At 38.0% G+C, this 15025-nt stretch overlaps 1 protein-coding gene across 8 annotated transcripts in view; it reads left to right on the plus strand.

The window, feature by feature from the left end:
* The window catches only part of LTBP1 (latent transforming growth factor beta binding protein 1), a 216738-nt gene that overhangs the window by 66079 nt on the left and 135634 nt on the right, over window positions 1-15025 (plus strand). For all 8 annotated transcript variants that reach the window (XM_037405594.1, XM_037405595.1, XM_037405590.1 and 5 more), the window contains one exon: window positions 2734-2909. In XM_037405594.1, the coding sequence (XP_037261491.1) occupies window positions 2734-2909 (176 nt within the window). The remainder of the gene's footprint in view (window positions 1-2733; window positions 2910-15025) is intronic.

Raw genomic sequence — 15025 nt, forward strand, 5'->3', positions numbered from 1 at the left:
GGTGTGGTGTGTTGTTGGGTTATTTAATGATTTTTTTAAAAAAAATCATTTTAATTTCAAGTGTTATGATGGGACTCTAATGTAGGTTGATGGCACTGGACTATAGTGTGACTGGGTATGTGGCAATATAAAAGGTAACATTTTAAAACATATTACAATCTTAACAGAAAACCCTCAGGCACTGAAATGGCAACATCTGTGTCCAGGCAAATAGCACACCACCATTAAACTTAAATATATTTTAACTTCTAATAGGTTGCTGTAGTGTCAGCTTCTGTAGTATTTTGACCTTTGTTGTTGTGGCCTGCTTATATGTCACATGGGAAGAATTCAGTATAGACCCTCTTATGTCCAGGTACAGAAGTGGGTGTCCTTATATGTAGGGGTCAAGTGAGACCTGTAGGGGAAAAAAAAAGGTTTGTGCCCGAAGGATTGCAGTGACTCTTCAAAGAAATGAAGTTTATATGTAAGCAGTACTGAAAGCAGTGACTTCAGCTTTATCACAGGCTGATGTCGTCTTGGTGATATTTCTTATTAGACTGTAGAATTTTGAACCTGATCTCCAATGTCCCTGAAGCCTCTCTTTGATCTGCTGGTAGGATACCTAAAGACAACACAGAAAGTACAGTATCTTCTCTGAAGCTGAAGAGAGTACTTTTACTGAATGTAATGAGACTGTGTAAGCACTATTAGAAAAATTTGACTTGGAGATAATCTGAGGAGTTATGTTTCCGTTGTATGTAAGAGTCACAGAATGTCTCTATTAATGAATGCACTTTTTCTCAAACTGATCCAAGTTAACAAGAGCATCTGTGTAGGACAAAACCCCATTGTCTGTCCTAACCACAAATCCATTGGCTACAGCAGTTACTAAGCATCCTTGAATAACATGGCTAAGGAATCAGGCATTGCTTTGGAGATGGGGATGTCTCAGGCTCCACATGCCAGAAAACAATACAGTTATCATCCAACTTCTCATTCAGCTGAAACTTTTCAGTCTCACCACTGTGGGGAAGTGCTGCTCAGCTGTCCTCTGTGATACAGGGCCCATGCATTATTTTCAGAGGACAGTTACTTACCCTGCAGAACTGTGCCTCTTTGAGGGATGGTTGTTACAAATCCCGTAACTTTCCTGGTTTTCCACTTTTGCAGACTGAACTTATTACAGACCCTTAGTTGAGAAGAAAGTGAGGGTGTCGTACAGCATCTCGCTCTGCTTTCATTTGAACAAAGGAAAATGTAGTCCTGGTAGCCACTGTTGTTGGGTTAGTAATTGATACTACTCTCTGAGGAACACATATCTCTACAGTGTGATTGACACTAGCTACAAGTTCTTGAAGACTTGCTGTTAGTAGGTTTGTTACTTGAGGGTGTGCTAGTACTTGCTAGGCAGTGGAACTCTGCCGCCCAGGGCTCCAAAGCAGCTTGCAGTTTCATTTTTTGTAGCGAAGAGCTGCACAATTTGCTCCCTTGCTTGTTTATTGCTGGGTAGCACTTGGAAGAGTGAAGGCCAGTTTGCTAGTAAAGAAATGATTCATACTGCTGCTGGTGACTAAATAACCATGTTTCTTGAGCAGGGCAGAAGGGATTTTCTATGAAAGTTGCTAAGATCTTGTGCAGTGAGAAGCTGAGGTCTTAGGGAAGAATTTAATAATACAAGTAAGGAACTGGGATTGGCAGTGAGAGAATCAGTGAGCTCGAAGGAATCATCTTGTTTAACAGGAAAAGGGAAATAGTTTTGCTGTTAAAGGAAGCCATGTGGTTATGGGACATTTGTCAGATGTTCAATAGTGCAGGCAAAGAGTAAGTGGATGGGGAAAGTAATGTGATGCTGGGAAACAGAAACACATCTGAAATGTAAATGTCTTTGATTTTATGTACATTGAGTTTCACATTGTGGTCACTCTTACAAATTCAGGTCAAAGATGTACCAGCTGGAGGCTGAATGTTTACATGTAGTATTGTCTTGGCAGGCACCTTGCAAATGCCAGCAGACGTAAGTGCTGCAGAAACAGGAGGACACCTTAGAAAAAACTGCAGCTGGGGCATTTGCTCAGCATCAGACATGTAGGCATGGTGTTCAGGGACGTGGTTTAGTGGTGGACTCGGCAGCATTAATTTTACAATTGAACTCTATCTGAAGGGTCTTTTCCAACCTAAATGATTCTGTGAGATGGGAGACAGGCTGAAAAAGGGGAAGAGGAGCTATGTGGGAGTGGAGGAATATGGCAGAGAAGGGAACAGGATTTCAGGGAAGAGAAGGGGAAAGTCAGCTGGGCTTAGGTTCTACTTAAGATACCTGGTGTGAAATGGTGGTTGTAAGAAATGGAGAGAGGTTTGAATGCAGTGCTGCTGCTCTGACCAGTCTGGAAAGCTATGTGTGCTAACAGAGTTGAGTTCCAACTCGTGATTTTGAGGAGAGCTTTTTCCTATTCCTCCGTTTTCTGAGGTATCCATGAGATTTCTCTTGCTGTGTTGAAAAGGAAGTGATATAATCCCCGTAGTCTTTATTTGTTAGCTGTTGAGCTGACAAGACAATGAGAATGCTAAATGCACAGAAAATCAGGTGCTTAACTGAAAGCTAGTAAGTTTCCCAAAATATTTTGGGAATTTTGAGTACAGTTTATTGTCTTTAATTGTTTACCAGTAGTTTTAAAGTTTAATTTATTAATTCTTAGATCATTCTGTCTGTTTTTTTTTGTTGTTTTTGTTGTTTTTTCTTTTCCAAAACAGGATGATACCCCTGTCATCTCAGACACTGATGATGAATCTTCATCATGGCCAAACACAGGAATATGTGATCAAACCCAAATATTATCCAGTAAAAAAAGTGATTTCAGGAGAACAGTCCACTGAGGGCTCATTACCACTGAGACTGGGCCAGGATCAACTTGCATCACCTTTCCAATGTGAGTACAACCACCAAGAGCATACTCCCTTCTTTCCTCCACCAAAAGCATGCCCCTCCCCCCTCTTTTTTTAAGATCTTGAGATTTTTTTTTGTTCACCCGAATTGCAGTAACACTACAAGACAGAAAACTGTTAAAATAATTAAACATAAGATAATTCTTAGATTAGTAAATGCTCCAGTATTCTGCATCCTCTTGAGAGGCAAAACAGATTTCCTGGATGAAGAGAAGAATTGAACCTGATTCACTGCTGGAATCTCATAATGCTATTTCTTAGATGATAGTTCTTCCTTCAGATTTTTTTCCTTCAAATAAGGAAATCCTTTGTAGGAAGGTTTCCTTCAGATAAGGAAGGAACACTTGTAGGGTAGGCATAACCATGAGTGTAGTTAGTGTAAGATGACAGTTCTCTTTGCTTCAGTATGATGGATACCCTTCTTGGAAAGCTGGAGTCCAGGACTGTGGACTCTTTGGTGACTGTTTTTCTCTATATTTAATTTATTATGTGTTTATGAACTTCTGCACAGTATGGAGGCTGCATGAGAGTTTCTGCTTCATATTTATAAAAAAGGGGTTACGTAGGTGCCCAGCTTGTGGCCTTGGCTCATGCCCCATTGTGTGGGGAGCTTGAGGACAAGTTTTGGCTTAAAGATGAAGAGCTTGAAGAATTATGGGTTAGGTATTACAGAGCGTCTGCTGGCTTGATTTGGAGAAAAGTTCATGCAGTTAAATAATGGACTGATTAACATGGAGACCTAAGGTACTTGCAGTCTGCTGAGAGAATTCCTCTGCTGTAGCAGAGAGAAATGTGTTTTGCTGAGGATTTAGGGAAGAGCCTTTCCTTCTAAATCCGTAAATACGGTTTCTTTATGTATCTTTGCATTTCTGCGTTGCACATCGTTATGGTCTGTCCTTTTATACTTAAATGCAACCTCCTGCTTCATTTTTTCCTCAAGTGTAAGTTCATCAATTGTTAATTAGAATCTTGCCTCTAATGAGAAGAACAGTGGGCAGCTGGAGGTCTTTTGATTACCATTAAGTGTGGTGAAGTACAGAACCATAGAATCATTTAGGCTGCAAAAGGCCTTTAAGATCAAGTGCAAAGCACTACACCCCTTTCTTAGAAGATTCAAAAAGATACTTAATCACATTGTAAACATCAAACAATTGTCCCTTTTTCAAATAAGATACCATTGCTTTTCTTCCAGTCAGCTGTAATTTTCCTCCAAATAAAGATATTAGTGGCCACCAGGACTGGATTGTGTCCATCTCTTCTGACCCTTGCTAGCCAAGGAGTATAAAAATCCTAGGTTGTATAGGAGACAACTCTATGCAGCTCAAAGACAAAGGAGCCAGTGCTTCTAGCTCTTCCTAGCTTATTGGAACTCTTCTGTTATATACAGTACTCTGAGGGACATGACTAGGAAGAAGTTAAATAGTCACATTAAACTTTTTTCAATTAAAAATTCATTTAAAGTTTCTCCTGGAACATTTACTCTGGTGTATCTATGAGCAGTTTCACTTCTATGATAGCTTTCAGAACATATTTCAGTATAGTAGTCTTACTAAAAACAACAAAATAATCTATTCTTTTTTGCCTTTTAAGCTGAATTTTACTGTAAAGTTATATATCACATCAACAGAGCCTGAAAATTCAGGAAGCCATTGGGGTTAAAATAATAGCGTTTAAAGTCATCCGGGGATGTGAGTTACCTGCCAGCAGCCATTCCTACTATCAAGCATTTTGATCTTCTGTGCTGTGGGTTATAAAGCTTTCTCTGAAGACTAGCTAGTGTAATTAGTCATAAAGTTTGCATATAAAAATTTTAAGTTCTTTAGTGCTAAATTTGTAATTCTCATTCATTGTGCCTAATTGGTGAGGCTGCTGCAGTTGTTCATAGTGATTTTTAAAAAGCTTTGGGTTTGTTTTTGTTTTGGGGTTTTTTTGTGGGTTTTTTTGTTGTTGTTTAAAAAACAACAACAACAAACCAACAAATTAACCATAAACCCACCCTGGAAATAATGTTAAAGAACCTGAATAAAACATTTTTTGAGTTCATTAACTCATTCAAATTTTCAGAATGGTCACAATTTCACTCCATAATTAATTCTGTCTCCTTATGCCTCATATTGTAATTGCTGTTTTCTTTCTGTGGCCGTTTATTGCTTTTTTTCAAAGGGCTCATACCACATTCAGTATGGAAAGAGAGAGAAAAGTCAGGACTCATAAATATAGTGTTGTATAATTTTCAAGTGCTTGTCTTTAGAGGTGAAATGCTGTTCTGTTCTCAAGCTTTGAAATTGTCTGTTGTACCATAAAGCATCTATCTGATGCTATTTAATCAGTACACTGATATATTTACTACTGCAAATTAATCTTCAGATGTCTTTGTACAGAATTGGCAAATTCTTAAGGATAAGGCTTTGGAAATTCAGAGCCTTCTCAAGCAAATGAAAATAGCTCATGTTGGTTAGGCTGACAGCTGCAGAGAAAGTATAAATATGGTTTAGTACCAGTAGGAAGACTGAATATATAGTGATGAAAATAAACTTGCAGTGGAATTGATATTATCAGCAAAGAAAAACTGAAAAGGATAAGATCATGTGGATCTGAACATTTGTAATGTAAACATCAAGAATACTTTTAACATGTAGGTGAGGCTGGCCAAATAGCCTGTCTTATGTAAGCCCACCATGAGCTATGAGTAATTCTCAAAGGATGCATTTCTTTCTTCTAAGTACATACCAGCACACTTGACCTATAATCTGCCTGAATATTTGAAACCTCAGGGTTAAAAATTCCCTAAGAGTCTAACAGTAGCAATTTCATCAGCACAGAAATTTCAACTGTAAAATTCTATTTGCAACCTAGTAGTCTATAAGATGATACTTTCCATAATTTGGGTCTATCAGCCTCATACATTTTTCACTACTCCTTTAACTGTTAAACAGTAACCACTAGTCAGTGCAAGCTGAGCATGGATCTCTAAATATCAGCGCTGATCTCCCTGACTTTATAAATATAATGCTGAAGAAAATTAATGCAATTCTGTGCTGTTTCTATTGGTCTAAAATGTATATGTTTATATATATAAAATATATAAGTATGTGATAATGAGCAAATTATAAACAGAATGTGTGCTTTCTGAAATTCCTTTCAACACAGTTATTGTAAGAACTACTTATTACAGCAGTAAGAGGCTAGGAAGTTCTCACTTTCACTCTGTCTCCTTTTGCTATTAAATGCATTTTCTGAAGAGTTATTTAAATATACGTCTTGTTTTCCAGCCTGAGATGTTTGAGGGCTAGATTTTTAGTGGCATTCAAGCTGAAAAAAGTGAAATTTCGGTTCTGAAATCAGTTGTCTGGTGTTGCCTGTATTTGTAGGACACTTTTACACATCCCTCACCAGGCCACACATCTCCATGTGTACAATGATGATGCCACCACTTCCCTGTCTTAGAGGCATGTAGTGAACATATATTAGTTGGCACCTGAGGCAACCAGAAATTGCGCTAAAAGGAAAACTGAAAAGGAGGTATAGAGAACCTTACTCTCAGCTTCAATGGCATTGTATGCAGTGAATAAAGCATATGTTTATATAATAAAGTAATCCCATGGATAAATAAATGTTAAAGAGATTGGGCTCATTTTCAGTCTTAAATCAGGAAGGCAATACCACATGTATGTGAAATTTGCAATTGAAGTTGCATGTTAAGTTTATAGAATTAAATAGTATGGATGACTTTTTTCCTTTCTTTTAAGTAGATGTTTTTTTCTGGTTTTCACCAAAATGCCTTATAAAATGGATTAAGGAGACTTGTCTCTTTATTTTAGGTAGAAAAATAAAAACATGTCTCAAATTTTAAGTAGTACAGGTTACACGATGGTTGGTGAATACAGGCTTGCAGCACCCTACTATGACTTACTTGTGTGTGTTGTGGCTTGATGTTGGACAAGTATGTGTGTATGAGTATTAGACTTCTAGAATCTGCACATGGTTCCATGGGCAGCACTTAAATCCTTCTGTAAAGATGAAATAATCATATGAAAGTTGTGTAACTGTTCTAACTATTGATATATTGCCTCATTTTACAACACGATTTTACATATGTTTATATACATGAAATAAGATCAATGTGGAAGAAAATGTCCCACCCCTGAGAACTGTGATGTGCAGAATACTCTGCTAAGATTTTGGCATAACAATAGCTTTCCTACTATTGGAAGCATGATACACTGATAAGTTAGAGAAGCTCTTTAAGCTCATACATAATTTACACATTCTGGTTTCACTGATGACTTCATAGGTTAATTTAAGCAAAACCAGGTGTCGCTTCAAAATTGCAATTTAAACTATTTTTGTGAAATTGCACCATTCTGACTTCACTATGTGACACTTACATCATAATAATAGTATTTCCTCATCAGTAAGTATGGGTAAACAGCTGTGAAATACATAAATGTTTTACTGTTTTAAAAAAATGCATACAGAGATACAACACGTGTTCCATGTAAATGCATCTGTATGATTCAACATTCTACCACAATTCAGTGTCTTTAAGGGAAAACCTCCCTCAGGTCTTCAGTAGGTTAGATATTCTCTCCACCCTTCTTGGTATTTGTGGAACCGCTCTGCATAAACAGCAAAATAGTACTCTCACTGGCTTGTCCTTAACTTATGCATTGTGTTCCTTGTAAGTTCTGCCTACATATGGATGGATGGATATTAAAGCTGAACAGTGGTAACTTTTATAAATAGAAAGTTTGGGAAATTTGGAGGTAAGGGAGAGATGTTAAGGCTGTACTCTTGACTACACAGGGTATAGCCAGCAGAATAAGTTGGGTAAAAAGAGAATGAACAGTTAGAAGGCTAACAAGCAGAAATAACTGAAAAATCACAACACAGTCTATTAGGAGGGAACGTGGAATCAAACTCACTTCAGTCACTCATGGACACTGACACTGATGTCTTGCTCCTGAGGTTGTACATAATGAAACACAAATAAGGCAATGGGGTAGTGTATAAATGTCAGGGACTTGTTTTCTCAAATGCAAGATATTTGCATGTGTGTCCAGAGCCTTTGCTCCCCCTCAAGAAGCAGGGGAGATTTTTCAGGGACATTCTAAAACATTTTAAAAAAAACTTCTGTGCAGTCAGCATCAAGGTCAGACAACACCGTGGCTTTTTTGACAACAAAACCCAAACAATTTTAGTGAAGCATCCTTTTCCTTTCTCATTTAAGAGCATTACCCGTACTGCTATTTGAAAGGCATGACAATTCATAAGAGCTGTTTAAAGTTAGCATTTGATTCCAGTGGGACATGGAAATGAGGCTAAACTCCAAATATAAATTGACCTAACTGCATTAGTGTTAATCTAGTTAACTCTATCAAATCAAGCAGCCCATTCACTTTGCTTTAAAAAAAGTAGTAGTGACAAATTCTGAACAAAAATGACTTTAACAAATGAACACAGTTTATTTAGCAATTATGAAAGTCTATGGTGTTTGAAATCCTTGGGAGACAGAACAACTCCATATTAAACACAAACTACTTCTCTCAATATACTAATAATGCTGCAGGCATTTTAACAATACCCTTTTTAAGCTGTCTTTGAGTTTGTTTGTGTATCCATAAAGGGCTCACAGCGGAGGAGGCCAGTAAATCAGCACCCCCAAAAAAGTACCGTGTTTTTCTCTTTGGACTCTGAAAAGATTTTATGGCCCTGAGATCACCAATAATTGAATGTCTGCTTGACTGTGACAAAGGCTGACTATGCTTTTATAGGAACTAATTTAAATGTTATGTTCACCCAAAAATGAATGATCATCTCTCTACGCATTAAAGTATGGAGGCCAAGACTGATAAACAGCAGTGTGGGGAAAAATGTTGGAAAAACGGACTGGTGATCTGGCAAAGCAAATTAAAATGAGTTCAAAACGTGTTATAGCTAGGGGAAAACACAGACTGAGACAAATGCATCTCAACTGCTGTGATGAAAGAGAATTGGCTCCAAAACCAAAGATTTCTTAAGAAGAAAAAGAGAAGAGGCTTTCCAGAAAATTCTGTAGGGGAAAACCTCTATGACATGTTTGAAAAATGGTAATTTATTTGGATATAGAAACCAATTGAACTCATGCAATTAAACATTAAAAGTACCTTAGCCAAGCTAACTCCAGAATTGCTGTGCTACAGGTCTTGGATACCACGAATTGGTTCTGACTGTTGCAAGTAGTTAAGTCTGGTTTTACTCACAGCAGATGTGAAAGTACTCTTCTCTGTCAGTGCCATTACCCATGCCAGTAGGAATAAACAAATGCTGACAAAAAAAAAAAAACAAAACACTGCAAGAAGTTGTTCCTTTCATTGCCAGTGAAACTGAGATTCAGAATCAGTGACATCCTTATTTCTATCGTCATTTTTCCTTTCTTCAGAAAAATAAAGGAAAAAAAGATCCTGGATTTATGCAGTGCTGAGAGAGATTTTTAATGGTGATTCAGCATGCAGAGAGGGCAATGTTTATTTATAACTTAATTCCATGATGTTCTGTCTTTTGTCACTGTTTACAGTTTGTTTGACTTCCTTAGTGCTTTTCAGTTGCTTCCTTTCGGGAAACGGAGTGTTAAGTGAATACACTTAGTAAGGTAATATTAAATTAATTTTTATTCCCTGTTCTTCTTGGAAATGGTAAACACTTTGAGTGTTACATCTTAGACTTGGTTTCTCATTTAAGGGAGTCATGTATGCTGGGAGGGGGAAATGGTGTCTATCTCAATTTATTTTCTGAAGAAGTAACGCTCTTCCAACTTAAGACTTGTGATACTACCTTAGGGCAGGGTAAAGTTTGTCGTCTTGATTATGAAAGGAGCCTAGATAGTTACCTTGGGCAAAATGCTTAGTTTCAGGTGAGTGAGATCAGGTGGGATTGAGTCTCATTTCCAGTGTATAAAGGCCTAATTTAGATCTCCTTGAAAGTCTAACGTGGACAATAGCCGTTGTATTTAGCTGGTAATAATTAAGCATCAATGGCGCTAATACTGTGTGTCCATCTGTGCCCACCTGAACTCCTGTATGGCTGTAAGTCTGTGTGCAAATATGCTGGCTTCATTATCAGAGCATGCAGTTCCTGCAGTAGTGCATGCAGCAGCTTCCTTCAGTGGAAAATTGCTTGTGGTGGGCTGTGAAGTCATTACTGCTTCATTACAGCTGAGATGAGCATTGTGTAGAACGGCTTTCTGTCCTAGATGTACGTCTCTGTCTCAATAAGGCTTTTTGGCTTTTGTTCCCTTATCCCTCAAGTGAAAGCCTTTAGAGTCCAGATGCACTTTTAGGTACTGAAGAATCTGAGTAAGTTAAGTGGGAGTTAAAAAAGGCTTGTGGTCCTAAATCCTGTGCTGGGTTTCTTGGGGTTGGAGTTGTCTCGCCCGAAACCTGAAGCATGGGTGTGAAATTTCAAGCATGAGATTCTTGAAGAGCTTGAAGTTCTGTTTCGGAAGTGCTTCACTCTGAAGATGCCAGGCCACCTGAATGCTAATATTTTGCTTATTTCACACCCAGACTTGCAGCTGAAGCACTTGTCTCCCTACCTATCAGAAGTGCAGTCAACTAAGCCTTGTTAACAAGTCTCCTGCAGGATTTAGCTCCCTAAGGAGCACACTAGTGTAGTCATGGTGAGGTTTGGAACCCAGCTGTAGTGAAGAGTCAGTCCTCAAAGAAATGTGTCTGAGTCCTAAAAGTGTTTGAACTAAATTGTCTTAAGTCCTCAGTGTTTTCTGCGTAATGGGTTGGGCACATTCCTGTTCAGTGTGCTAGTTAGGCTGCTTCCTCCATGCAATTAACTTCTCTCATCCCTTATACAAGAGACCTAGGACTGATTAGTGGTATAACTCAAGGATAAAATTTAAGCTTTTTAGCATCATATCTATTTGTGGTTCTGATCTACCGGTAATACCTTTAAAACAAATAAACAAAACCAAAAAAAGATTAAAAGAATTATCCACTAATAAACTTAATTGAATAGAATTGGTTCTGAGCTGTTCTGTCAGACATCTCAAACCACGTTGCAGTCTCAATTTAGTTGGGTTGGTACCTTTTTCTGGAACATCCTGAACTGTGTAAGGGGAATGATGCATATTTCTCATTACCAACTGTTGATCAGAGTTTTTAAAATTGCTTTAAACATGGTAAATGGCTGTAGCTCAAGATAGGATGTTTGTTGCCTGAGGAGTGCACATAGAGAATCTTTGTAGTGGTAAAAAAGACAAGGAAGACAAAAGCGATTCATAAAACCTGCTGACAGAGATCCCAGGTTTCAAACGTACGTGTGATTTTTATGTTACACACTTACATAGGACAGAAATTATTGGAATTACTGTGAATTCCTCTGACTTCATCTGAAGAGGCTGTGTCAGTAAGAGAATTTATCAGCAAAGAGCTCCTGGGGGGCCTGTTAATACAATTATGAATGTCTTTCAAAATGATCTCAGTACTTGTGCCTGTATGTGCTCCTTCAATACTTTAAGCGACAGCCATACAGATAAAAGAAAACACAAGTCTGTGTTGTAGACAGCAGAGTGTTTGTCAGAATCTGCCAAAAATTAATGAAGAAAACCGACTTGACTAGAGCAAGTTTTGCTGTAATAAATTACTTCAAACAATACACTGTTTACCTTAATCTCTGTCTTAAACTGAGATTAAGAGAACTGAAGAACGGGTTACTTGGCCTTCCCAGAATAGACAAAAAATTTTGCTCAGTTTTATGTTTCTTTGGCAGGGTGGTGATGAGGAAAACAGCAGAACTCCCTTTTCTCTCTGCAGTGACAGGGAGCAAGAAAGAAATTGTATCCCTCTGATCAGGAAGGAAAAAGGCTCTTCCAGATAACTTCTTTTCAGTTATCTTCTTTCTTAGCTTGGAAGCATTAAGTCTTCTGAATGATTTCTCTGCTTGTCAAAGGTGCTGAAGAAACAAGCAAGGCTTAAAAAGAGGGTAAAGAAACAAGAGCGCAATAGAAGAAAGAAGTCTGAGAGCTCATTTCTGACTGGAGGGAGAAGATTGTAGTAGGAGCATATAAACAGGACAGAAGGAGGAAATGGTGTGGAGATCCAATGATAAGGCTAATCAGAAATAGGTATATAGAGAAATGTTTATAGCAATAATGGTGACGATAAGAATGGCAACAAAAAGAAGCTATGGAGATCACCAGCTACTGTTGCAATAGGCAGCTAGATTGGCTTTCACTCTTCGAAGCCCCATTGGTTTGCCCAAAGGCAGTAGAACTGAATACTTGAAAACTGACAAAATATCAAAGGTTAAGCTGTGTTAACTAATGAAATACCTGTAAGATTATACAAATGCCGCAAAATAAGGAGTCACAGAAATAAAAAAAAAAAAAAGTAGAAGGAATGTTGGAATTTAATTACATGTCAGTGTGTAGCTATAGCTGTCTAGACATGGTAAATAAAATACAGCTTGATGTACTACTGCCTTGTTCAGAAATGTTTGACTGAGCGGGTTTGTACACACACACCTCACCTCGTGCAGAGCTGTTGGGAGTGCTTTAAAGCATCAGAGAATGCATTGGATCTGAGATTAAATACAGTTGGGTCATCTTATTTTTAATTTCATTGCCATGTTTTAATTTCTCCCAAAGCTTGTGAAAAAAGAACAGAGTGTGAGGTGTGCAAGTGTACTCTAACAAAGTTTCTGGAAAAAGCAAAGATGCATTGCCCTACGTGAAGATAGGCGCTGTATATCGAAGCCAAAAATGTAATTACCCAGCAGCTGTGCCTTGCCTTTTTGAATCCATATTGTTTTCAGACTTGTTTGTGCTTGTGACTGTTACAGAAAGAATAAGCTCATATTCTGCCTAGTTTTCAGATGGGTGAGGTTTGAATGCAGAAGGTTTTACTCCTGTGCTCAGAGCAGAGTAAGGGCTGAATTCAGTCCTGCTAAGGTCTTGTAAGAAATGCTCCACGTTTGCTTCATGGGGATGACATCCATATCAACAGATCAGAAAGAGATTTGGGAGATCTGTGCCCCTTTGGCATAGCCTACAGACTGGTTTTGAGTGTAAAATATCAGTAGTGCACTGTTGGGGAGACAAATAAGTTACACCAACAGAAGCATTTTAGGTAAGCTGTATTAAGTAAGTTTTCTGTGTTCCCCAACGCTCATCAGACCTCAGCTGTAGTATTGTGTAATTTTGGACAGCATATTTGAAGAAAGATGAGGACCAAGTGAGTGCTGTCAAAAACAAAACAAGAAAGAATGGTCTGTAACATACAGGCTGTTAGGCTGAAAAAGTTTAGATGGCTTTGGTCTGGAGAAAACGAGACTGGGGGACGTTCATGGTAGCGGTCTTCAGGTATGTTAGAAACTGATCCACAGAGGAATAAGATTTTGTCGGTTTGCTGTAGATAAGGCAGGGCAATAATGCACTTGAATTGCAACAGGGGAAATGGGGTTAGGCGTTAGGAATACTTTAATAACAAGAGAGGCTGAAGGACTGGAATATGTTCCTTAGGGAAGTTGTGGAATCTGCATAATAGAGGGTTTTGAGAATAAGCTGGACACACTTTTTGTGTAACACTGTTTCATCCTGTGTTGGGAAAAAGAAAAGAGGGGAGATGAGGTGATCTCTCGCTCTTTCACTCCTTTCTATGCCTTAAAAGGATTGTATTCCTTAAAATGTGTAATCTGAAATTTAGGGAAGATCTGCCTCTGGTCTGTATGTGAATCTAGTGTGTCTTTCTCTCTCTTTCTTATTTTATCTTCTTTTGCTTTTTCCTCTCCCCTCCCCCCCATCAGCTCTGAGAATTAGTAAATATTCTAGTTGCTGATATACCTAACATGTATGACAGCCAAGTTTCAACTTGTTCTGATCTTTGGGAACTGGGGTTTTGGTTGCTTTTTTTTCCCCCCCCATTTGTTTTAAATTGATGACTAAGTGGTAATAAAACAGAGCTTCCTCGTATATTGTCAAAAGTGTAAAAAGGTCATTAAACAATAGTTCTAAAAGCTTAAATATTTTACTTGTGTTGTTGATTTTTATACAATGCCAGCTTTCCTTTTGGCTGAACAAGCATATTTAGTAGTAAGGACTGAACCAGGTGGACTGGTGAAATAACTGGGAGACACCTGGTTTAGGAAATAAGTAATTTCCTTCTGCTGCTTTCCTTTTTTTCTGTCAGCATTTAATTAAGAAAAAAGAAAGGGAGACGGTCATCTGAGAATTTAATATGTTGGATCTGCTGTTTAAAAGCTTATTGGCTTTAATTTGAGAAGATAGATTTTTATTCCAAAGTTCTCCTTGTGCATAGTGTTTATCATTTGAAAACAAGAAATTGTCTGAGATAATCTATTGTCTTTGGGAAGGGAATATAACCTTAAGATAGAATCTTCAGGTCTGATGACACTGTGTACATACACATCTGAAAACATACTGGATTCAGTGCAGAAGTAGGGCATAATGAAGAGAGTAGTCTTTCTTAGAGGTACTAATGGAAAGCCTACAGTTTGCTTAGTTCTGTTTCTTCAGGAGATTTGCCTCAAGATATTTGTCATGAGTGAAGGTATTATAGAAAACACAAACCTCTCTAAAAGTAGAGTCAGAAAGAAGTTTTGTGCAAGGATTATGAGATGTATGAGTAAGCTGTACCAGCTGAGTCCACAGTATAAGCCACTGCTTGTGATTTTTATTGTGAATCCTTTTGACTACATCACTGTGAAGCACAAAAACATCATACACACAATAACATAATAATTTTTTTCAACACGTTAAAATATTTTTCTCTCTTTGCCCCACTTGACCTATCAGACAGTACAGTGCAGTCATCTTTTTAACCGAATACCAGTTCGGCTTTCACTAGTTTTGCTAGTCCATTGTCTTCCTGCAAAACGGGGACATGCCACAAATCTTCTGAGATCCGCTACAGCTATTGAATACTGTCTAGTTAAATCTTTGCAGAATGCTGGAGCTCTGAGGGCAGCTATAAAGCCAAGAAAAAAATGTGTTTATAGAAATTCTTCTAGAAAGAAATGAAGGCTGAGAGTAGCATTACAGACAAAAGAACCCAGGAGGCAGAGGAGGAATCCTTCCCCTTATACGACTCTG

This window comes from Falco rusticolus, chromosome 12 (genome assembly GCF_015220075.1).
Source record: "Falco rusticolus isolate bFalRus1 chromosome 12, bFalRus1.pri, whole genome shotgun sequence".
NCBI lineage: Eukaryota > Metazoa > Chordata > Aves > Falconiformes > Falconidae > Falco > Falco rusticolus.